At 41.4% G+C, this 26,447-nt stretch overlaps 1 protein-coding gene across 3 annotated transcripts in view; it reads right to left on the bottom strand.

Annotated features, from left to right (window-relative positions):
* Gdap2 (ganglioside induced differentiation associated protein 2) overlaps positions 1-26,447 on the bottom strand; it is an 81,517-nt gene that overhangs the window by 29,283 nt on the left and 25,787 nt on the right. The window contains exons 1-7 of one of the 3 annotated variants that reach the window (XM_017903142.1): positions 17,253-17,292; positions 6,970-7,158; positions 6,755-6,897; positions 6,558-6,690; positions 6,380-6,489; positions 6,058-6,297; positions 5,804-5,972 (exon numbers count right to left, since the gene is read on the bottom strand). In XM_017903142.1, the coding sequence (XP_017758631.1) occupies positions 5,804-5,972; positions 6,058-6,297; positions 6,380-6,489; positions 6,558-6,690; positions 6,755-6,897; positions 6,970-7,154 (980 nt within the window). In that variant the 5' untranslated portion in view covers positions 7,155-7,158; positions 17,253-17,292. Of the gene's footprint in view, positions 1-5,803; positions 5,973-6,057; positions 6,298-6,379; positions 6,490-6,557; positions 6,691-6,754; positions 6,898-6,969; positions 7,159-7,222; positions 7,268-17,252; positions 17,293-26,447 lie in introns of those variants that run through there. The other 2 variants (XM_017903141.1, XM_017903140.1) reach the window with 2 other exon arrangements.

Genomic DNA, 26,447 nt, shown 5'->3' with positions numbered 1-26,447 from the left:
AAAAATTCGCGATATCTAGATGCAACTAAATACTCTTCAAACATCGACTTAGTTACCATCGCACGCGAAGCTACACGGATACCACAGGTATTAATTATACAGACAGAGCGTGCATTAATTCTAAGTAGAGAATTCCCTGAATCAGCGACACGATGATGCATGACACGCACGTGTCGCTGGAATACGCGAAATTGAGATCATTCCCGAGTAGGAAGCTTTTGATCCAATGATGTTGACCGATTAGGCGAACAGTGCTCAGCCCACGCGACGAGCAAACATAAAGCTAAGCGGGAATTTTTAGAAAAGAATCCCGTGGGTTCGCTCGGGAATGCGTGATACACGCGTTTCAATTGCAACGAGCATTTATAGCTTAGGCTATTTTCGCTGCATTCCTCACCTTCGATTCTCGCGCGTTGACTAATTCCGGAAATGTGCACCGACCACCGTAAAAGGACGGAACGAACGCGCGTTTTAATAACGATAAATCCTCGGTCTCCATGCCAGGAAATTGAATTTCGATCGACCGTGGCGGGGGCATCGAACAATTTCGATTTGCATGCATTAAATTGCCAATTAATATCGTTACGTATATACGTTCACGGAAATGTCACTAGACCCGCGTGCAGAAGATCGAGTATGCTTCCTCTCTTCCGAGAAATCGTCAAGAGATCGATTTATAATAATCGCTCATTATAAAACATAAGAGATTAACTCTTACGCGAACCAAATTTTTAATATCGATATCCAGAGACTGACTATAAACGAGAAATTTTGGGATCTATTCGGGACGTAAAATCACGTCGTAAAAGCCATAAACGTTATTTTACATTAACATTTAAACACCATGCCGGTTTTACGTTCTGTTCACACCATAGTTAGCCGTCATGTGGGCCCTTCGAGGCCTGAACGAAAAGTCTAGCGTCGGTCCCTAAGGACCGGTCTGGTGTTTAACCCCTTCCCGTAATTTGACGAGTCTGACACGTGACGAAGATTTTGGCCCAAACACAAATATCACGAGTCAGACACGTGAACAGAAAATCGGCCCAAAGATGAATGTCACGAGTCAGACTCGTGAACAGAAGATTTTTCTAAATATAGTTTTGAAGCTGTCATCTATTATAAGATAAATAGATTTATAAAAGGAAAAAGGATTAGAATTTACTTCCACAATAGTAGTATCGCGTAAAACTGACTATATCGCACGTCTTTATATTTCGACTCGTATTTCGACTGTTTTCGAGCATCAGTCTGGTCTGTTCGCGGGAAGAAAAAGGGCAGGGACTTGTTCAGGTATAATTCAGCAGTATAGTAAATACACGAGAGTGAAAAATAATTCTATATGAACCTTCTGAAATGCAAAATGGCTGAACGGAGGTCGTATTTGGAGTTGAACTGAAAGAAAGAATCCTATCCAATAAAGCTCATGAATAAACCTTAGCTGTCACTTACTGTAACTGACATCACCATTACTGCTATTGCAACCTTCCAGCAGTCAGGATTCGCAATAATTTCCGGAAGTTCGAAATTCCAGTGTCACTCTGTCTCGCTTATTTTGCTTATTTCTATGACAAGAATCCTGGGTCGTGGATTCTGATACAGAGACAGGTCCCTTTGGCAGAAAACAGCTGCTACAGATCGCTGTACCCGATAATCGTTCCAGAGGGTGCAAATGAAACTGTCAAGGCGAGATGTCGAAGATCGTAATCGACTTTTCACTGTCGTTCTTGTCGCGTGGTCCTGAACCAAACCCTCTAAGCGAGGACAAGTATTGTGTGCGATTTTAGGGCATGCCTGTGAGCGACCGCGCCGTACCCCGAGCTTAGGCTCTATACCGGCTTCGCGAAAGAGATGTTACTGTACTTTCTAGTGTCACCACTGCAAGAGAACGCGTGCGTAGGTGTTGGACACATTAGCTTGGAAAAACCCTGCCTTCACCTAGGTGAGGACAGGTCAAAAAGGATGACCTTCGTGGTGGAGTTGCGGGGGCGTCCTGGCAATTGCGTCGTCGCGAAGTTCAGAACGCTCCAATATCGCGTTAGAATGGCCATCGTGGGGATTTTAGTGGGTACATATCCCACATAACCCCGCCCCATCCCCTAGGGGGGCCGGGTATCTTTGGAAGATTTCCCCCGCGTAAAAAAACAAAAACAAAAAAATAAAGGTCAAAAGGGATCTTTGACTGTCGATTGCGCGATTCTCGATCAAGGGGTCAGCCGATTCGTGGAACGGAGGGCACACCCAACTCGCCCCCATCGATTCCTCGCGCAATTATTTCAACCCCGCGTGCTTTCTACGAATGAAAATAGGACGTCGTTCGATTTCTCGGTACGCGTGGTCGCCACGAAGTTCACAGTAAAGGCTGCAGAAAAATTAATCATCGATCCACGCGCCATCATCGAGATTAAATCGGGTCTCTCTTCGTGGAAAGGAGCGAACGAGAGTTCGGAGTTCCTCCGGAAGCCGGAAGTATAAATTTTGCCAATTCCTTCGGGCTATCTCGGATCGTAATAAACATCCAACGTGCCTAGAATGCCGCTGCTATTATTACGCCTTTCGGGGAATCGCGTTGACACATTGGAGAACTGGCAATGAATCTCGTCGAAGGATGAACCGGTATCTATCTAAGGTTATCTCGCTGTGAGAATGAGTTTCAACGAATGACAGCTTTCTTTCGCGTTGTATCTGTTTAGATTGGATATGAGTGGCCTCCGGCGATTGCGATTCCGTAAAAGAGATAATCTCCGCGATGACTCGGACCGATTTCTCAATGGATTGTGTCCACGATTTCGCGGCCGTGGCCTCGATTAAAATGGATCCAAGGTATTCCATCAACGAAATGATCGATTCGGGGCACTCCTTCGACGAAAATGCGCTTTTAAGACACGCCCTGAATTGGCGTGGAAGATAACGAATAATCGGACATGTAGTCCAGAATTTATAGACTCGAGAGAAAATTTGCTAATAAAAATGTGGTTTCCTGAAAATTCTAATTACACCAATTATACTAAGTGCTACGAACGTCAAGAGCCTGTCTTTTTCCTTTTCTTTTTTATTTCTTTATCTTTTTAACGTAATACGCGCTGGTTAAATTCTAACCCTTACGAAGAATGAATAGGTGAAAGAAGATACATGTCCATGAAATATGGTACATGTTAAAGTACAAAGGAGACGGTAACAAGTGTCTAAGAATATTAGATAGTAATCGTGGAATTACGCTGTTGCGAAATTGATGAACAGTGTGTCAAGACTCGAAGCGTGGCTTAGATCAACTACAAAAGAAGATACAATCGTCGGACGTGGATTATTAAACGCACATTATGATACAAAGTTTAGCGAAGACTACTAAGAATTAATTCGCAAAACATAAACCAGAATTTACGTTGAAAAACCAAATTATTTTTCCTATGCTACTTTAATCTCATCAATCCTAATACCTCACATATTCTTTTCATAAAACAGACCATTTAATAACAAGCCCTCTAATTAATAATAATTGACGTAAATTATGTAATTGTACAATATCAGATGAAAATATTGAAATATAAATTACAAAGAAATTTGAAATATCACAACTCAACTGGGAAACCCAACTTTTACGCAGTTTACATATTGGCTTCATCCCTGACTTAAGATCGAGAATTGACTCTTCTTTGTCGTAAAATACTCGAGGCTGTCATCGAATGTATCGTTACCGAAATAAAAAGGAGTAAAAGCAAGACTGGAGACTTAATGGCCTGGCAATGATACCGCAAGTGCTGCAATTTTTACTCGCGATACGTACGAATGAATATCGTTAATGGCGCCAGATGTTCCAATGTCGGCAGATGTCTAAACTAATGTTTACTGGCGCCGATGGATTCGCGCAAAATAAACGACGTGCATCCGGTGCGAGTGACGTGTGAACATTTTGCAAAACGCGAGATATCGTAGTCGACGTCGAAGGTTCTGATCGGTCAAGGCTACGAAGATGTTCCGTACTATTATTTGCCGCTTGACTATCTCGTGAAAACTCAACGAGCAGTCGTTACGCAAGATTACGTCTCTTTACGCTGAGATCGCGGAAACTGCAGTTTCCAAGTAGGAAAAGTCGATAAAAATGTAGCGGAGTTTGCGTCTTTTGCTTGAAAGTCTCAAAGGGTGCTTCCTCCCGTAAAGGCGGTGTCTGCAGCGGCAATCAAACTTGGTATTTATTTTGATCTGAAAATCGGCGAAGTAAACAACTGGCTCGGAAATGCTTATGAGAGATTCGTTGAAAGAGATTGGCGGATAAAAGAGAACGATGAATGAGAGAAATAACGATTTCGTGTTGGCAGTGACGCGTGCCTCCGTTGTTAGAGTGGCCGTTGAAATTAAATCGTAATTAAATTATCGTGGCTTACTTTTGTTTAATTGCGACACTTTGGATTCTCCGCTCCATTGCTGAGCTTCATCGCGATGAAGGAGTGCTGAGACTGAAAGAGCCTGGAACTTATCTTGTTTGACGAATCGTCACGATCAGCTGTATGATTTATTTCCATGACGTAAATATGGTGATGCGATTGTGTGATTAAGTCCAGAAAATGAACGACATAGTCTAGTAAAAAGTGGGATAACTTGTACTACTCAAACGTTTCAGTTATCGAATATTTTTATACAGATCCGGCTATTTCGAGACACGTAAACGAGCTCGTGGGCGCGGAAAGGTTACGAGGCCGTTTCCATCGGTGATATTATTGATAGCAGCTGTCTGTGTAAGGGTAGACAGGTTTTCCTTCGGCAATGAATAGAGAAGAATTTCATTGACCGACAGAAAATCGATGCTGCTATACGGCGAGATATATATGTAGATTCCTCGAGGAAAGAGAAATCTATAGAATTATGAATTATTCGCTTTATAAAACTTTAAATTAACGAGTTAATGCGATATAGTATCGAAGTGATACTGTATCGTAAAAAATAACATCGGTAAGAATAAGTTGAATAAACTGTAGAAGTGCCTTAATAAAATTATATAATTGTTCGAAATTAATTAAAGTAGCAAAGGTTGATATTAAATATGTATACGTAAACGAGTTACTACGTGCTATTCCGCAAATAGTAGCGCTATTTAAAAAATTGATTTCTTTCTATCAATAATGCATTACTCATTGAATGGAACATTTATATAGCGAAGGTTGGTATCGAAGAAACCTGTGTCCGATAAATAAGAGATTATGTTTTTTAAGGTATCTTATCGTTATATCAGTAGAGATTGCATCGGAAGAAATATTGAAATAAACTATTTTTTAAATGTGAAAGATCCTTATCGAATTCACATAAATGCATTAGAACATAGAAACTGTATAATTCCATTTCCTTCTTTATCGACCAACGATACGTATTACGTGATTCATAAAGTATTAATAAGTTAGGACCTTCACGAATGAAGCGGTGCATAAATCACTGTGAGATCGTTTGTATACAAAAATAGGATGTTTGTAGTTGAATAGTCGAGAATAGTATTATGACGTGCGAAACTGATGTTAATTTCGCACGAAATTGCATTCGTGACATTGCATGAATGGAATCCTATATTTATCAAAGTGTTTTGGCACAAATAAGTGGAAAACATTCCTCTGAATAAACAAGCAACGTAATTTGGACGAATCACAATGGTATACATTTATATTCTTAATATTGAGTATTTTATAATACATTGGTATTCTATATCAAAATGTTTTGCAATACCAGATATAACAGATTTTTAGCTACTTTACTATATTAAGATAACGAAGTAACTTGGCCAAAAAACATTGATATAAAAATATTTTTAAAACTATCATACCTTTCTTTCTGTTGCATTTGTTTCAACATAATATCTGCAAGTGGATCGGCTGGTGGCCTTTCTCCGAGAAGCCTTTGTCGATCTAAGTCTCCCTGCATTTGAGCAAACGCATGCTCACCAATATTCACTGATGTCTCTAATTGCGCAGACAATTCAACGCTTTCATCGCCTGTGAAAAAGAAACGTAGAACATTCTGTGAATAACTGAGTCACTATAGACTTTTGATGTACTTAGCATTGCTGTATATCGTTACCATGCAGGGCATGTTGAGGATTGTCGATGATTCTAATTTGTCGATCAGGGAGTAAAGGTTCTCCATCTATTCCACCTATATCGTTTGGTAGTTGCCAGCATGCATTGTCTTGTTCTGCTAAATTTCTTGGGAAATAGAGTGGAAGAAGAACTTCATAGATACCAAGATCACATGGCTCCAACACAAACACAATGCATGTAACAGAATCGCCATATTGCTCCAAAAATCTTCTTATAGTTCCTATTATAATAGAATGAATAGAGTTAGATACTATAGACGTGTAATTTATAAATTTTTATAAATTTACATAATTTGTACTTACTGAGTGCAATATGAGCTCCAGCATCAGGAGGGTAATTTCTTCGTACAGAATTAATTACTGGTAGAGCAACCGTACGCAGACCAAGCTCTCGTGCTTTTTGTAAAACATTTCTGTAAGAAAGAGTAACTGGTAATTTATATATATTATTTGTAAATATTTCCATTGATAAAAAACTTACCTATAGCAGCAGTGCAATGTATTTTGAGCTGCTGTTTGATACTTCACATTGTATACTGGTCCAACGGTATGAATAATAAAGCGTGCAGGTAATCCATGGGCTTGCGTTACCCTTACTTCACCAGTTTTGCATTCTGTAAATAATCATTTATTTTATAAGTAAATTAAACTGATTATTCTTTATTCTATGGATCGTACCTTTGATTTCATTAAATATCTCCATCTTAAGTGCTGAACCAGCCCGAGCAAATATTCTTTGGCACATAGGACTGTTATCATCCATTGTTTCATTGGTAGAGTTTACTACTGCATCTACTTGCAAAGCAGAAATATCTCCAGTCCTGAAACAGTATTGCTTATAACTCTCTTTATAAATCAACTAATCTTGTTTATTGTAGTTATTCCAATCTTACCACAGCGCAAGCTTGTTGTTAAGTGCTGGTTGACATGGAAAGGGACTTATTGTATGATGAGTTGGTTCCCCAATGGAATTGGAGTAGTCTGTGAATCGGTGATGGACAGGGAAGTCGGACCATTTTTTCAATGCGCCCGTCTCCACCACATCCGGGGCAACACCCAAAGGTTCCATGAGCCTCATTCAGCTGAAACAAAGAAATTTTACGTTACAATCAAGCGTACACACAACCTTAACGGTGTATATCTAACCTCATTCTTTCGTCAAATAAAATCTAAGATAATCCGAGCGAATTTTTCCATACGTTCACCGTTACATTCACAGATCGATATGTTCCATATTCTACTATTTTTCCACATCATTCATTCACGAATATCGAATATGCTTTGTTATTCTCCTTCGCGAAATGTCACGCTGATAGTTACAGCGCATGCGCCACACAACGGCCAAGTTGACGCGAAATTCAAACCGTATCGAACGCCACGTGTTCTATCGTTCGAACGAACGACATACAAAACGATATCGACGTCGAACCGTTTGAGGAACACTGCAAAATTAGATCACATGCAAGGGAATTATATACGTACACGTGTCAGAGTACAACGACAGGGGAAACTTTATCGAATTTAATAGGATCGTAAAGCGCAAAAGGGAAGCAAGGTCGTCGAAGTTACCCCAAGCCGGAGACGAAATAGTTGCTGACGCGCGGACCATCTCCGATATCGTGGAAACCTAAAAATAAACAGTGTTATCGATGAAAATCTGGGGCACACCCCGGGCTAACGGGAGCAGCGGGCGCCCAAGGACGTAACCCCGATCGGGAGTTTCGAAAAACAACTTAATTCGTGGACGACCCGTGTCGTCCTGTGCGCATGCAGTCACGTGTTACGCGTTAAAGCATGTCTGTGTGAGAACTCCCTCTACACGGCCGGTATGTGTGTACCCGTGTTGGACACAGAATGTAGGCTTCCCTAATGGCAAGGAGACAGAGCTTGGCGCCGTCTGTCTTGCTACGGAACTTCTATCCTGACAACCCCATAAAGAACAAGATCATCGACCTCCTTACGTTACTAGGTCCTGCAATCCTTTTTAACGGCAAATCTATTCAACCACCTGAAGTTCCAGGCATTAGCAACGCACAAGGGAGAGAAGTACGTCGAACTACTTGACCGACAGGCTTCTCGGAAGGTACAAATTTTTTTTTCACCAAAAATTCCCTAACATACCTCGAGCGATAAATGTCACTATGAACTAAAACGTAAAAAGCAATAATACTGGGGGAATAATTCGTCAGAGAAATTCTTAAAAAATTCATCAACTTTATTAATTTCCCAGGCATCGGAGATCGATGAATTACACAGGAGGCTAAAATTCGTACTCGGAATACGCCATTCACCGAGATTCACTTCCCATCGATCCCCTGTCCCGTCTCTCTTCTCTTCAATCAAAGCCACGAAAGCTCGTTTCCATCGCGGAAGAAACTCGAGATATTATTTGCATAAACCCATTTGTCAATTCGCGTTACAGCAACTATCGATGAAAACGGCGAAGGGTGGGGGAAGAACCGTGAAAGCGTTCCAGCCCTAATGTTTGCTCGTTTGTATCAACAGAGACGAGAGAAGCCGCAAATGGGACTCGGCCGAGCGTTCACGGGTAGCTAGTTCTTATCAGCGAACGTTCCTAGAGCGAAGTAAAATTGCACAATGGAACAAATTAGCATTTTTATGGCGGCGTCGTGTTTGAGCATCGGTGAAACCTTGACGAATGTGGAGCAAGATGCTTCATCGATCGTATAAATGAATTCTGATGTTTACCCAGCAAAGTTCTGGGTACGAGCGCGCGCGTTAAGAACACATCCGGTTTAATCGATTTTAAAGGGAAACATCAGTCTGCCAAGATCGAACTAGAGCTACGTGTGTGGGTCACGGCCATGTATTCTAGATATTCGTGTGCAATCGGAAGGTGAAACCGAGGTATTCTCTCGGCGAGGAAATTAATTGCGAAAAAGTTTGCGGCACGTGGAAAATGGAAAACGGATTTCTTTTTTAAAATCAAGTTTCGTTATTAACGATGAAATATTTATACCTTCTTCGATATCGTTGCACGATTATCGGTTACATTTTCCCAAGAGCGGAAACTTTCAGATGTTTTCCCCGCAGAAATGGCATCCTTGTATAATAAGCGAGTGCTCTGACGTTCTATCTCTTCCCAAGTTTTTAATTAAATTTAGTCTCGTTGAAGGAAATAAAAGGTCACTGTCGTGAACGAGCAACATCTTTAATTAAATCAAACTACCAAACAAGCCACGCACACGTGCTAAACGCGGGATAATCGAGCGCAACATTGCAAATATTAAAATTAATTCTTCGAAGCTCGAGAGAATTGCAGGAGAAAAACTTGTTTTCCGAAGAATTAACCTTTCAGTCCCGAGGGGTTATTTTTAGTTCGATATTCGACATGAAATATTCAAAGAAAAATGGCAAACGTTAATTCGTACACGGTTCCCCTCTCTCGTGTCCCAAAAAATGGCATCGATTTTACAACGGGGAAGCTACGAGTCGCGATTTCCCAGCGACGAGAAAAACCTTTGAGTACGAGGGATTAAATCCTTGACGAAAGAGAGTTAAAAGGAGATCCGAAATGCTCGGAAATGGTAGAAAGAAATGGCAGAATGGTAGAAACGCGAGCGCGTGGCAGAGACGCTTTTGAAGATCGCTTCAACCTCGACTTACCACGAAAGGGTTAATGTTTCGATCTATTCCAAGCACAAAGGCAAAGGCGGACGAGCTAATCGGCCGTAAAGGGCCCTCCACTTTTACCATCGTCATCCTTGAAGATGCATTCGAAATCGAGCCTCATCCTCCGCCTCGGAAGAACCTTTCCGCCTTCCTCGCTTTCCTCTCCTTCCGCGGCCGACTTCCGGGCCATCAATCATCGAAAGAAAACTCGCGAGACAGGTGCAAAGGGGGACAGATAGAAATTGCATTTGCTCTGCACTCGTGCACCAAGGTGTCGGGGAGTTCTCGCGCACTTCCGTTCCCTTTCACCGTTTTTCCACGATTTCAAGCGATACTGAGCGATCGAAGTTTGGAAACGCGCGGTGTTCGGCTGTCTAGAAGAGTTTCCCGTTTCTTACAAGGAAACTTCCACCCCATTGTCCCCCCTGCTCCCGCGGAACCTCTATTTCTACGGTTTCGTCTATGCTCGAGGAGAGATAAAGCTATCACGCGCTATGACCCAGATTAAAACGATTACCGATAGAGGTCGTTTCCTCTGCCACCTCTTGAAAGCCTCTAAAGCTCGCCGCCGAACTTTCGCGTAATCTTTATTGCACCCCTCATAATTGCACTTTCCGGGTGCAAGCTCCTGTTCGCAGCTCGCGTGACTGCGCTTTCCATCGTGCACACCGGATACACACCGGGTGTAGCAGAACGATGCCGGAAGCCGAGGTCGTGTAACGTTCGGCCCAAGTTAAAATCTCGTTACGCCTTTTCATTAATCTCTTGCCACGAGTTTATTGGACGTCGCATTCGATCAAGATAAGCTCAATTTGTGGAAATTCGACGGCGGGGATCGTTAGTCGCGTGTTTGATAAATTCGATCTGACGTACGTATGATGTATTGTACAGTGTGTGAGAAAATGATAAGATGTTTCGTGATTTCAAGTATTTTCCCGAACTCACTTGCGCCCTCTGCAAATTTTATGGAAATACTTTTATCATATAGAGGATTAAATTCTGTTTGGTAATTTTTACACGCAATAGTACAGAAAAGTAAGTCTACAATATTTCTATATTATGCAATTTCGTGTGTTAAATTCGAATATAGGTACAAAAATTGTTCGACGGATTTAAATATCGCGAAGGTAGTAATTTTCTTCCATATATTTTGTCAACAATTTTCTCTGAAGTTACTGGAGGGATAATAAAAATCGTGAGCTACAATTTTGACACGGACTGTACGCGTGTAGATTTCCCTTGCTCACGCGAATGTACCTAAAGAGTAATTTCTCACAGTCGTCGTTCGACGCAACAATTTTATTCTCGAGGCTTGACTCGCCATTGTTCGCGATACAGGGTGAAACGAGCCCAGTGTCCCGGATAATTCCGGAAAAATTAATTAGCCCCGGAGCTAGATTTTCCTCTCAATCTTAACTGCATCAGCACGGACGAGTTATTGGAAATTGCCATTACTCAACGAGGGTTCCTAGGACAGTGTGTACCCGTCGAGGAATCGATCGGAAACAATAAACGCAAATCGAGTTCGAAGAACACTCGAACCACGCTCAACCCCCGAACAATCGCGACTTTTTCCGTTTTATAACACTATCCAACGAATTTTTACTTTTCCTCCAATCTGGAATATTCGTTAGGTGATTCTCGTAGAGTTTATTTTCCCGAACGCGAATCCGTAATTGAAAAATTTTTCTATCAGCCTCGATTTTTGCGAAAAATGTGAAGTTTACGGGAAAGGCACGATTTTTGGCTAAAATGAAGTATTACGTAAAAAGTAAGAACGTTAGGGGGTTGATTGTTACTTCACAAGTTATGTGAGAGTACCTCGAGTTTATTGATGTCAATAATTATAGTTATTGGTGTTTCTGAATAACTATAATTGGTCATCGAAATTTAGAAATCAGCCTTCGAGGGTACTTTCTACCCATGGTCTTATATTTTTACAAACAATTCGTTATCCGACTCGAATTTGCTATACTGTAGCGTATTCTGAAGAAGAAACCATACAGAAACAAAATTATCAAATTTATTATTAATAACAAATTAGTATTGTTAAAAACAAATTGTTCACAACGGAAATTTATAATAAAAGTGGAAAAATTAATAAATTACTGGTTACTATTTGTACTTATAATGTACGTATTTAAAAATGCACATATAATTTGCAATAGGTTTATAAATTATTATATTTATTGTTAATAATAAATTGTTTGCGACGTATATTTATAATAAAAATGAAAAAATGAATAAATAACCGGTTACTACTTGAATCTATAACGTACGTATGTGAAAATGTACTTATAATTTGCAAATACGTTTATGAATTATTAAATATATTGTTAGTAACAAATTAATATTGTTACCAACAAATTGTTCGCAACGTATATTTATAATAACAGTGAAAAAATTAATAAATTATTAGCTATGAAAGCGGAAAATTAATAATTAATAAAATCCGTGAAGTTCGAAAATTTTCGATCGGAGTGGGGGACTCGGCCGATCGGAGGCTATATAAAGGGCGACGCGACGTTATTCAAGTCATTTGTCGGTTTGAGTTCCGAAGTGTAACATCTAAATTTTCGTGCGCGAGGGGTGGGGGTCCGAAATGAGGTTGGGGCTAGCCACCCCATCCTCATCCCACCCCATTAAACAATCTAATAATAATTTTCTATTCCAGGTCTAATTTTTTTTTGTTTTCAGCTATTAATTGTATTTTTTTTCAGGTCTTAATTATTTTTTCTTCTTTCAGATTTTATTTCTTTGCTTCTATTTATTTTTATTTGGGTATTCGAATATTTCGTATAATATTCGAATACCTCATCGTTGGGTTGTTAATATCTCTTCGTTGGGATATTTATATCTCATCGTTGGGTTCTTTATGTCTCATCGTTGGGTTCTTCATGTCTCATCGTTGGGTTCTTTATGTCTCATCGTTGGGTTCTTCATGTCTCATCGTTGGCTTGTTCGTTCCATTTAATTGATCTCTATGGTTTATATTTGTATATTTGATTTTATAATGTTTCAATAATTTATTACTAATCTGTTCCTTTTCAGCTTTTCAGGGTTTTCAAGACATCGATGCGTGCGTTTAGACCTAAGTAGTTATAATTGGTCATAAGATAGATGCCTAGACTAAGTGTCATGTGAGCGCTATCCGTTCAAAGGTAACCCACCTAACTTGGAACGAATATATACATTTTCCCTCTCGCTTACCATACGGAACATAATTGTTCTCGCGATAGTCGCGATCGTTCGTAAGTATCGACTAGCCTACGCGACGTGCACTCGTGTACTGGATAAGTATATGCTTCGTAAGTCATCCTCACGACTCGTCTCCGACACTCATTTCCAGCCACTGTCAATCTCGTCATGCATCGGGTTCCAGGGTGACCCCCTCGGATCAGTGCGTCTTCTGACCTCGACGGGGCGGTCCGCTGCCTAAGTCGTACGCGACTTGGGCTCGGGCACATGCTGGCTGACGGACTAGTACCATCTACGGTTAGACCACAGGGATGATTAAGTTCTACCCCGTGTGGCTGGGATGCGAAGTGTCTGTCTTGGCCGGCAACCGCCCAGCAGGGCCCTCGCGTTGACACTAGAAGTTTCACTGATTCAGGGACTAGCCTTGGTCCACGTGTAAGTCTTGGCGAGTGCGACAGTGACTGGAATTGAGCTAGGCCCGATCGGGAGGGTGCCGAGGTATGAAGTTATCTCTGTACACCGGAGTACATCGTCTAGGCTAGTCGGTCTTTCGAATAATCGCGAACTCGTTCGGGCGCGTCGCGATTTTTAACTTGCTCGCGTTCATTCCCTATTTCTATGGGAACTTAGTAATATCAGTGTCTGTTGAAATAAAATATCTTAGCGTTGCGTCAGTAAAGTTTTAGTATATCGAATCGTAGTCCCTTTTGTAAGACACGAAATATAATAAAGTGTCAGTAGATTCGCTCTAACTTTTTCGCTCCAAGTTAGATTAGGGTGCCTTTGATACGGATAGCACCAGTAGGCTGCGCCATTAGGGTGCATGTCTGGGTCTCGATGCGTAGCCACCTCCTCGTGGTGAGACCTGGTAATTGGTATCGTTTTCCAAAGAACAATCTTTGGGAAACGATACTAAGCTAAGAGCTACGCATCAAAGTTAAAATATTTACTATCTATTGTAATTTTTCAAAGTACCCTTTGAACTTAGTCAATTTTCCGATATCTTATAACAAAATTATGTTTTATTTTTTCGTAGACTGTTATACGTAAATCCCATTGCACTTGGCGCTCGAATCACGCGTAGTTACCGCACTGTCAACTAGGTTAAAGAAGCGAGCAATGGTTGCGAGGTGATAAAACCATGTTTACGCGGTTTGACAATTCTGTTCCATGGTCTATTCTTCGCAAAACCCTACAGAATACAATAGTGTACAACAAATTCGTATCGGACAAAGAATTTTCCGCAACAATGTAAAAGTAAATAGAATTTGAGTTTTTCTACGTCACCAATTCAAGAACCCCAAGAGACAGTTAATAATTGAGCTATAATCACAAGTTGAAAATTTTAGTCAATCGTTCTATCTCGATGAAACTTCAGTAACGTACCAAGGGATTGTTGAGGATACTCTCCAGCTCTTTCCATCCTCCCCTCCTGCACAACGATACATACTCAAAAATAAAAAGAGGACGAACCACCCCTAAATACCTGTATGTAATTAAACCTAGTCGGATTGATATCGGCGAAAAATATCATTGCCAGATTTCAAGCGCGTTCAGCAAGCTCCATTTTTCGAAAGATATATGGTCGCTCGAACCTCGGATCGAACGCAATAAAGTTTAATTAAATTCGAGCGAATCGATACGATTAAAACCACGGTTTCGACCGTTCCTCGATTACACCTGCCCCGGACATGTTCCACGGCACCGAGGCATCTCCGTGGCGCGATCGCCGCCCATCGGGCACGGGAAAAATAAATTAAACCAAACGAATTAACGGCGAAGCCTGTTCCATCCCGCAAGGGGCGCTTCTCGATTACGTCCGCGTCGTAATTGGCCCTGTTTGCCGGTGAGTCAAAAGGGAAACCAACCGCGAAGCCACCCCCGGGCGCAAGAGAGAGTCCGACTTTCATTCGCCGCGTGTCGCCAGGGCCGTGGCTTTCAGACGAGCTTTGTTTCCCGTCCACCGCCGCCCACCCGCAGTCGCCTTCCTATTAAACAACAAACGACCTCACACACGGCTCACCGGTCAATCGATGTTCCACATACGAGCAAGGTGAACATTTGCGAGCTACCCCGTGTCTCGCTTCTCGCACCCCGCGGGGCTTCCCCGAGAGCCGAGAACGCCTGGCCGAACCGAGGGAGACACCGAATTCCCCTAACCGAGTAAGAGACCCACTAGATCGCCCGTGCATAGGGGATGTGCCGATCGCATTCTTCGGCAGGAATTTCGATGGCCGAGAATGGTACTCGAGCGACTTGTCGCGTGAAATGCGGCTATTGTTCGAATAGCGGTCTCGCGAGTATAGTAATTAGCACTTTGCGATGGAAATCATCGCTTGATTATGTTACTACAATTTGTTTAATTTATTTTTATTTTTATTTTTTATTAGAAATAAATCGTGGAGGAACGGATAGATGTTCTGAGAAACGAGTGGTTTAAATTATGCGATTTGTTGACAAGATAAGTTTAGCTGTGGTCAAAAATCAATCCAGTTTATAAGATATAAGTTTCTAGAACGAATATTTATATAAACATTCGATGGAAGTTGGGGACTTGGGCGAACCTCGTCGCGTACTCTCTTGACACTCTCTCAGGAGGTACAGGGGTAGATGTGTCTTAGAGGGGTCGGTCAGTGTATTAAGAGAAGCACTAAAAGAAACATATACCTTCCTTGAGAAATAAAAGACTTCAACAGAGAATATATATATAATTTATAAATTTCATCTAAAAATTATTTATTTAAATAATTTATTTTTAAAATTAAATTATTTTAATTTATTAGAATTAATTTATAAATATTAGTTTATCCGCTATTGCTGGCACTAATTTTATCACTACTAAAATTAATTCTCGAATTTAATTTTCATTAATTGTTTCAGGAATTAAATACTAATATAAATTTAAATTTTTAATATTAAATATTTTTATAATATGTATATATATCGTATTTATTTTACTATTAGAACCCATAATTCCAATACGATTGATGGAAAGTATCGAGTTATTTTTCGAAAGAAAATAAAATAAAGTAGGATGTCATTTATTATTTTTGAGCTTCGGTATGTTTCTCGGTCTCACGTTTTATATCCGATACGAATTACATAAGATAAAATAAAACATAAATCATCCAATTTTTTTTTTGAGGATATATCATTCTTTTTTATAGATACATAAATTGTACTTTTTGCGACCTAGTCAATCAGCTACAATTTTTTTATCAATCCTAGCTGCATAATATATTCTCCCGATTACTGCATGGGTAGTGTACCTTGTAATTAATGAATAAATTGCAATTTTTTTAAACTCGACGCGTGGCGTTTTTTCCTTACACGCTTGGAAGGAATATCGAATGCTCGGGTATCGAGATATTTATCGATGAAACATCATGCAGCGAAGATATGAGAGCGGAGAAGGTATCTTCCAACAGCAGGCACCATATCCGAAAATTCGATCGCGTCTCTAAATCAACAAGGGTAGAACAAACTCGACTATGGAGTCACGGGGATAACGAGAATTCGCAGATTCATGTTTATGCCAATTCCGTTCAGCACGATATGCATACTCGGCCCATTAATATTCCTCGTTGAACGCGCGCCCGACAAATCTGCCTGTACTACCACCTGTACGGATTTGCATACGAGAACACGAGGTTTTCGTCGTGGAAACGAACTCCTCGAGTCGCGTAATTACCCCTGGCTGTGTGTTTGAACCTACTATCCACTAAACGCTCGATTTCCATGAAAAATCGTGGTTCTTTGAGTGTATACCACTGTACACGCTTCCTCCATTGCTATTCGTCTAAGTATCGCAAATGGAACCCATCATCGATGATACGAACTCTGAATTTATATTTCAAACGAGTGCATTAACCCGATGACTGTACTATTTATTGATCCGAGTTTCCCACAGACGTAGATTTAAATATGCATGAAATGAATTTTCCCCGGGAAAATGTCAGAAAATGCAGAATTATAACGTGCAGAATACGGGTAATCCGCGTGGCGAATAAATTCGTCACTCGCAGCGACTGAATTAAATCGGTGAATAAATAAACGGGGAATAAATTGAGAATTAAATCGAGAATACTGTAAGGAAATTATAACATCGGTATTCCTCTCCGATTACTCTGGCAGAACCGGCTGAATTCGACACGAAGAACAACGAAAGGAATCACGAAGAATGCGATGACTACATAATTTATGCCGTTCACTATCGAGAGACGTTAATTATTAATAAACCACGTTAAACAATGACAGTGCAAAGAATCGTGAATCATTAATAACCAACGTGGTCGCACACGATACAATGCCACCGAGAGTAAAACTTGGATTCCCTATTAATCACCTCTTCCAGCCCCTTCACGATCATCTCAGTCCAATCTCCATCCTCCTTACAAAGAGTTCTCCTAGAGCCGACCAATCCCAAAATTCCTACGGGTATTTACCGCGACGAAGGTGTCGCGAAGTCATCGAATAGCTCGAGGGTTAATTCGTCACGATCACGAGCAAAAACGACCGCGATAACCAGGAACGTTCGAGACACCGAGGACTATTAGCGCAATGTCCACAATTCTCAGGTGGGAACACGAGGAATTACGAGTGACAGCGAGCACAGGACGCAACGAGGTATCGCACGACCGACTGCGTGCAGCCGTAACAGATCCCCCGTTTAAACGTGCAACCGAGTGACCCATAGGGAGATCGAGTGACCCACGAAAGGGGTAATCGAATGTGTTAAGCGCGGCAGACGAATGCACCCGGAGAAGCCTTTTCGATATGCGCCGTTCTGTAACGCGGGGCTTCCAAACAAATCCTTTGTGACCGGCTGTTCCCGCCGATGAAGCTGAAAACGGCTGGCTCGGAAAAAAATCAGGGGAAAAAGAGGATCTCCAGATTCCGCTCCACTCGACCCGCTAATTGCGTTATGGACACCTGCACGAGCCGATGTCGCCGAGTTTCTGGTCGATCAATCGAGCCTAGACGTGTAATTTGCAAGCGGTTGTTGCTGCAGGTTCCGGGCTGGAGCTTGATCTTTGTCGTGTTATCGAGGAACATGGATGTTCCGTAGTGACAGGTTGTTTTATAGGTTCAGCTTTATACGCGGTCAGTGGACGTCGAGGTTGACCATTAGTGAAAAGATCTGTAGGACTACTAGATGGATTCCGACTTCGAGTAGTTGCAAGAAAGTCCTCGGAAAATCTCCAATTCCTATAGATATAACTTCCAGATCTTCAAATGGCATTTTGGTCTAAGGCAGGGCCTGCTAGGGTAGCCTTACTGATGAGTCTACTAGCAGGCCCTTCCTTTTCCTTTCGTCTCTTCCAGCATCGATGTTACATCGAAGTTATCTGCGACCAGCAGATGATTTCAACGATCAATGTGAGGGAGGATCTCCTACAGATCTAATTAGCTCCAAGTTAGGATCTCTACCAGCCAGAGTGTAACATTGACACTGACATTGTCGCGTCGCGATTGAATTTTATAGAAATTCTGACGGATTGTAGGTTCGTCTCACGATCTCGCTATGTTGCCCGGAAAATTAATATTGGACAACTGTTTCAATTACCACGAGCAAAAGGAAGATCTCGGTTGGAGTCGAACGCTAGACTCTGGTACGACGATAGGAATCGAACTCGACTCGACGTTTCCGTAGAACAGCTCTCTTGGCGGTCTCGATTGGTAGGCTCGAACTGTTCTCCTTGAGGTTTCGTTTCAAACTGTCCTCCTCGATTTTCCTAGGATCGGTCTTAGGAAAAATCGGGAGCTCGCCAAATATCATTGGCTAATTGGACTAAGGGCGATCCCTTGATCGCAAATCGGTCACCTCGAAGGAAGGGATGGTCCTCCCAAACGAAGACGGAGGTGGAGGGAACCCTCCCCTTCGAGGTGAGGTACGCGGGGTCCATCCGCGCGCTGGTAACCCCATCCGCCATTTATGGCCCCTCGTTAGGGCCTGAGGATCCTAACGTGTGCGGACCACGTGGAGCCCTCAGGCCTATTGTCAGCCAAGTCTTAAATGCCGTCGCCTAATTTCGTCAAATTAGGGTTCTCAAGGATTCTCGTGTTTCGTGACACGAGAAGTCATAATAAAAGAGAAAGTATTCAAACACGCAGAAGGCATGGATAGAAAATTCCGATGCTGAATTGTTTCGGGCCTAAAGATCTGGCTGTTGGAAGACCGTAACGGTGTCTTCCTCGTTCCACAGTCTTGCAGTGTTCCGATACGAATTCCACTTTCCAAACATTCCCATTTTATTTGTCAACGTAAAAATGTTTCCAACGTACATACACGTTTCCTCGTTTCACGTTAAAGCTTCGTTGGTCTGGAAATTGGGCGATTTCTTCAACGAAACAGGAGCGCCGCGTAGTCTGCTCTTTTGTCCTTTTGTTGGAGGATGTACCGGGGAGATCTTGATGAACGAAAATTGAGAAGTGTCGACGTGGTAGCGTGTCCTTTCGCGAGCCAGACCTAAGAGCTCTTGACACCGCGCTACGTCCTTTCGTTAGAAGTCGAGGGTCGCGATGACGCGTCTTTTGTCCACGGAACACCTTATCGGTCCAGCGCCTTACTGTCTCTCGATCGGACGACACGATTCCGACAAATCTGCGACTGTCGATTCGACGTGCCAGTGGAAAAGCAGTGAAAAGCCAAAGAGAAACAGCCTGCACACGTTGCAACGGGGTCAAAAATCGGTCAAGCCTCGAGGTTTACATGCCCGAAGCCTCTGGAGGAGCGAATTGATAGAAGTCCGAGCAGATAAGGAGTTGTATAGTGGAAGGTACTGTGCACTATTGGATCTGTATAGCTCCATGGATATCGCGTCGTATTTTCACAGCGGCAACTTTGTATAGTTCAACCCCGATACGCTCCGCTCGAAGCTACCGTCCTCAGATTTCTGACACATGCCCTTTAGGATGCCAGGATATTCTAGGAATCTGAAGGTCGTTTTCGTTCGAGAATACCGAGGAATTTGTCCGTTGTATTTCTACTTGCGGGAAACTTCCCTTCTTCCTTCATCTCTGCTGTTATTTCATCCCCTTTTTGCATCTTGTTTTCACTGCTCCCACGATATCTGCTTCTTTTGCTTCTCTGGGATATCAGCTCTGATATTCTTCGCTGGAAATTCGATTCGAACCTGAAGATTGAGAATTATCCTACTGTGGTTGTGTTATTTCGTACACGGTGTGTCTTGTTTAACACGTTTCGCAGATCGTCGATGATCTTTACGTTAAACTGGCAGTGGGTGGTAGTGGAATAAACAACTCAGAGTTCAACGTCTCGTTTTATTTAAAATAACACGACCTATCATTAGCACGAGCGAAAAATCTGCGAATGTGTCATGTACGATAGAATATCTCACGAGGAGTTAAAATCGTGAAAGAAATGTCTCTATAAAGACAGCTGTTTGACATGACAGGTCACATTGCGTGATATTGATATTAATATTCATTTTTACATGGACACTCAGTGATAGATTTAACTCAAGGCACCATCCATGACCTCATCCAGTTCGAGTTGACTGCGTATACTTTAATGAAGACTACGAGGAACTTAATTAGCCGATGCATATTAATTTCCAATCTTAACCTACACTCGCAATCTCGCCTAAACTAACCTCCGCGCTCCACTATCCGACCTCCTAAACGTCAGGCAGATAACCAATAAATTAATAGCTAAACAGAAATGTATAATAAATCAGGCGAGACACTCTATAGGGACTACAAAACATACCGACTCTCCGAACACGTTGATCCAATTAATTATCGAAACGTTCTTCATCCTATTAACGCGTTTGACGAGCCTCGAGTGACTCACGACAGCGAGCTAGCTAGCGCGGCAAAGTGAAATAAAAATAGTTGGACGCGCATTTAAAACGAGGCAGATATGGAAGTGGACATAGAAGAAGCGACCTTCTCTAATTACATCAATATTCCAAAGCAACCCTTTCATCTGCCTTTGAACTTCTATCAGCACGCTCGCTCTCCACTCCAGCCCCAATTTACCCAGATTGGTCTCGCGAGATAAAATTCTCGCCGACGAGCTCGGCTACTTTTAAACGCCTTCCAACGGACACCTCCGCTTCGATTTCACTTTCACGAACCACGGAAATTCCCTGAAACTTATCGCGCGAAGAAGCGACAAGCCTCGACGAGGCTTATCTCGCGAGCTAAGGAGTTTCGTAATCGGTTAACGATCGTTCGATCGCTCGATTCCGTCATTTGCGCGGTCGATAAAGCGATTCCTCGCCCTCACCCCCGCGAAATTCGCTCATTGGTCTCCACGGAGAGATCGCGCTCGTCAAATGGAGTCCCGGTCCTTTGGGTCACCAGGTTACTCGCGGAAAATTTGCATAGAGAGAGAAAGAAGGTAAAAGGAAAATACAGGAAAATCTCGCGGGGTAGTTTCACGCGAGGGTGGAACGAATCGGTGGAATTAACAGTTACTGTTGGAATTCCTAGGATGAAATGAAAGCATTTAACGTGCAGGGAAGTGTAGCATCATTCTCATCCTCGCCACTAGGTAGTTTCCAACATGAAGGAGGTTCGAGGACTTGCGAGAAAGTCCTTGGAAAAATTTTTGCTTCCTATATATGTAACTTTCAGACTTTCTAATAGCATCGCGGTCTAAGGCAGGGCCTGCTAGGGTAGCCTTACTGATGAGTCCACTAGGAGGTCCCTTCCTTTTCCTTTCGTCCCTTCTAGCACTACTGCCACATCGAAGGAAGGAACCCCCTACAGAAGTAACCGTATTCAGTTGTACAGCAATAGATATGTAAAGATTAATGTAGGTGAAATATATACACCAAGAGGTTTAAACACGTCTTTACGAGTTACAATACTCTTTAAAAGCGTTCTACACTTTTCCAGATTTGAGACTGACTGCTGCAAAAGACAGCAGGGCCCTTTTATCCCTTTGCGGACAGGGAGCGGTTTTGAGCAAACTGTGGGGACCCAGTCGCTGTCATAGTCAATCAAAACTATCAGAGCTCATTTCTGTTTAAACGCGATTTTTGTTTATAGCGAGGCTGACAATAAAGGCGTAAAACAGTCCACTGCTACTTAACTTGGAACGTGAGGGTCTTAGGGCCGCAACAGTGGGCACATATTTGTGTTTCTCGGCCATAGCAACGTATTTATGCGCCCCTCGGTTCTATCGGTTGTTTTCGCTTAAGTTTAAGGGTTAAACCCAAAAACTGACCTCTCGATGCCTGCATAGTATCGAAGATCCTTGAAATCCAAAGGCCTGTCACCATCGTTGCATGACCGTAGTTAATTTGCAACAGTTACGATGGAAACGGTGTTCTTTGATTGATCGGGACGAGGATACGTCGATGGAGGGAAATTGCGGGAAACGAGTGTCGCTGGTAAAATGTCCCATTTTCCCTCTTTTTTCGGCGCTAATTAGCGAGCCCGCGCGAAATGGCCGACGCTTGTTAAACGAATTATCTCGGTGACGGCCGCGTGGGATTTGCAGCTTTCGTTTCGAGCACCTAGTGGTTCTCTATTTCGCGAATACTCGCCTCGGAATATCAGCGAATATCGGCTAATCTTTTAAACACCGAGTTGAAATAAATTTGATAAAACGTAGATTTAATTGGAATTCTTTTTTCCCAACCATCCAGACATTCGTTTGACGTTAAAGAAACGAATCTTGCGTGAAATATTTTATGTTCTTAATGGATGCGAAAATAATGGCGACTGTTGGAATAATGGCACGATCGATCAGGAAATTCGCCCGCGGCCATTTGTGCCGTGATTCGAGCAGCGATCATGGTTCAACAAATCGCTGGCGAGTCGGCGAGCGACGCAGAAGCAAGATCTCGGCGAGGTTGTGCTAACAATTGCCCGAGGATCGATTATCGATCAAATATTAGCTAATTCCCCGATGTTATCTCGACGCAAACGACGCGTCCATGGCACCGGCCATCGATAACGCTCCTCAAACAATCATCGTCTCGATGATTTTTCCAACGCCATTCGTTCCTTCTAGCTCTAAACCACGTGGAAACTTTCATTCCTTTTACCGAATAATTTTTCACTTTGGAAGACATCGCGAATTCCACTCTCGTCTCTCGGAGAGCCAATAGAACACGCGAAAGTTTCGTAACTAGTGTTCAAACATAGAGTGTCTTTGGAAATTTCCATTCTCGAATTTTTAAATTTTTGACTCGATTTTTCCTAGTATTTCTGTTCGATTCTTACTCCATTTTTCAGATAATTCTTCCTCGTATTTTACGTTCGAGTTACAATTTGAATAATCGTAAATTATGTCCTCGTTTCTCGCAGAGCTAACAGACCTAGAAAAAGTTTCGCATTTTCAAAGTGTGTTTCGTAAATGGCGAACAGCCGTGGTAAGAATTTAAGATCTTGCGCTTCAAGATCTTGATGAACCCTAATTGAAGACAGTTAAATTCCGGATGACTATGTGTGCCGCGATCTGGATAACGAAAGCAGGTGAAATCGCAAGGAAAGACAACGTCGACGCAGGTTTATCAGATAATTTCAATTTTTACGAAACGTCGACGCGGTGGTCGATATCGACAGAGGTATTACACCTGTCGTAATTCCTTAATGCGATGGAAGACTAAGATTCTTTATACGTAAAGTTAATTTCGAGAAGTCGATAGCGACACGCAATACGTGGAATCGACTCATCGACGCGATCAATTACGAGATTACGTGCTGAAATATTGTGCAACGAAATCTCGTAAAGCTATTACACGGTAATACCACCTAAGCTTAATGAACGCGATGAAAATTATTGTTAAGAAGACGGTCAAAGCGATGAATAATCTAGCTGAAAACCTGTCGAATAATAATGCTGTAATAACCACGTACAGAGTGTCGCAGAAGTACTCGCATCGACCAATAACGAAAATCGATGAAAACAAAGACCAGATTTATAAATATTTCTAAGCATAATTAATTTACAAAAATATTTATAGATATTTCCAAGCATAATTAATTTGAAAAAATATTTACAAATATTTCCAAGCAAAATTAATTTGAAAAAATATTTATAAATATTTCCAAGCATAATTAATTTGGAAAAAATATTTATAAATATATGCAAGCATAATTCATTTGAAAAATATTTATAGATATTTCCAAGCATAATTAATTTGAAGAAATATTTATAAATATTTTCAAGCATAATTGATGTGGAAAAAATATTTACAAATATTTCCAAGCAAAATTAATTTGAAAAAATATTTATAAATATTTCCAAGCATAATTAATTTGGAAAAAATATTTATAAATATATGCAAGCATAATTCATTTGAAAAATATTTATAGATATTTCCAAGCATAATTAATTTGAAGAAATATTTATAAATATTTTCAAGCATAATTGATTTGGAAAAAATATTTATAAATATTTGCAAGCATAATTCATTTGAAAAAATATTTACAAATATTCCCAAACATAATTCACTTGAAAAAATATTTACAAATATTTCCAAGCATAATTCATTTGATAAAATATTTATAAATATTTCTAAGCATAATTAATTTTAAAAATTCGAACCCCATTGCGAGGTTCATTCTGGAATTTATTTTAATTTCTATTTGTATCTAATTATTCTATAGTATCGCAATTTTGTAATGGAGTTTATATCGATCGAAAATTAAATTAATCCCAATTGATAGAGTCTACGCCAATTTGAAACTCAATTAATTTCGATTAATAGACTTCATGCATACTGATTGAAAATTCAATTGATACGACGTATGTCCCCATTGCCAAAATTTGGAATTCGTATCGCGATGGAATAATGATCGCTCGAAATCGACAAATTTACATGTAACTGTATATACATATTCTATGTACATTCTTCCATCGTCCTATAGAGAATATTACAAAGGAATAAATGCATGTGCAATGTTCGGAAATTGTGCGGCGGGTAATCGCGATTGTCAAAGCGGAACTATGACGACGCGCGAAAAGTAGGGGATAATAGGATTACACGCGGGATTCAGATAAAACTTTTGATAAGATTATTCCGCGGTGTAACACCTCGCATGGTGCACATTTTCGAAGTTGTTACGTCGCGACGCAATATTTTTTCCCTCCTTTTACAGTCCCGTTCTCCTTACGAGCGCCATCTCGAAATCGCGAGGAGATAGCGCAGAGCAATTATCCCATTGGCTTATGATTACACGCGAAATAATTGCACGGTGCATAATCAGCCAAGTCACGCGTGAATCCTTGATCCTCGAATTATTCCAAAACAACGATGTTCACATTTCGTTCGGCAGAAGCGTAGGAATCTTCGCGAAAAATATATTCGGAACCTAATCAAATTATCGCAAATGCCATAACTATATTAATACAAATATTGTTAAAAGATGAAAAATAGAAAAATATCGAAATTTCACTGGGAATGATAAATATAATTTTACGAATTAAAGTTTCACAATTTTTTACTCCAACTTGCATGCAATTTTAAGTTTCCAATTTTGTAACGTTGTAAAATTAATATTGCTCACCATTGTGCCAAAGCAATCGCCATTTTTCCTATCCAAAAATTCCAAATTATCCCCTTTTTCCCAATTTATACCTCGTGTCTCACGAAGCAATACGAATTACGCGATTTGTATTTTAAACGTAATTACCCCCTGGTCCGTAATTTACTCTGTACGACTGCGATGTGGTAAAAAGTTGAAATTTATCTGCACGTCGTCCATCGCGTGTCAATGGCTAATTTATGTGCGGCGATTCGGCGGCATAAATGGTAAGCGATTTTACTAGGTTCAAATTTATCGTGACGCGATAAATGGCGCGATGGCATTGGTATAATTAAGCGTCGAGCGAATTTCGATAGAGAGACGGAACTGGAGGTTCGATCCGATTCCTGGGTCCACCGCCGGAACCGGGACCAGCAGCTACTTAACGTCGTCGTAAATTATTTTCGACCTTTCGTCGGGACGCTGCATAAGAGTAATGGTCCTTGCCGTAATCGACCGAATACTCTCGATTTTATCCGATTCGAAGTAATCAGGTGTTCCAATTTGCATTGTGTAAGAGTATGTAAGAGTATGCGAGTTCCGGTTACCGATAAGATGGCGTGAGTGACGACCACGTAGCAGTGATAACCGGAGTTTCAAAACGAAATCGCGATCTGTTTGATCTGCGCGACGGATTAAAACGTTAAGTGCCAAGTTCATTTTGCTTACCGTTCTATTCAGACCCAGACTCGGCCGTCAAGTGGACCACCGTCGGCGGGCGAATCGGAGATACTGTACCAATTGTTATAACAGGAATTCCCAAACGTTAGGTCCAAAGATGGCGAAGAATTTGGTATCAAAAGTTAGCACCTTTTGGTCCTAGTCTGGGCTGGTCCCCGAGGCCCAGCCGGGGCCAAACGGGAAGTCTAGCGCCGGTCCCTGTGGAGACTGGCAAAGGAGACCCACCTTTAAAAGAGCAGCTCGAGCAGCAGACTCTGGAGTTTTCCTCGTCCTCTCGTGAGAGACGAGAGCAGCGTGTGAATATCGTATCCAACGGAATAAAGTACAATCGGCCACCGAGTGTTAGACC

Source organism: Eufriesea mexicana, unplaced genomic scaffold, assembly GCF_001483705.2.
Source record: "Eufriesea mexicana isolate 0111107269 unplaced genomic scaffold, ASM148370v2 scaffold2119, whole genome shotgun sequence".
Taxonomy (NCBI): domain Eukaryota; kingdom Metazoa; phylum Arthropoda; class Insecta; order Hymenoptera; family Apidae; genus Eufriesea; species Eufriesea mexicana.
This window is presented reverse-complemented; position numbering and strand designations above follow the sequence as displayed.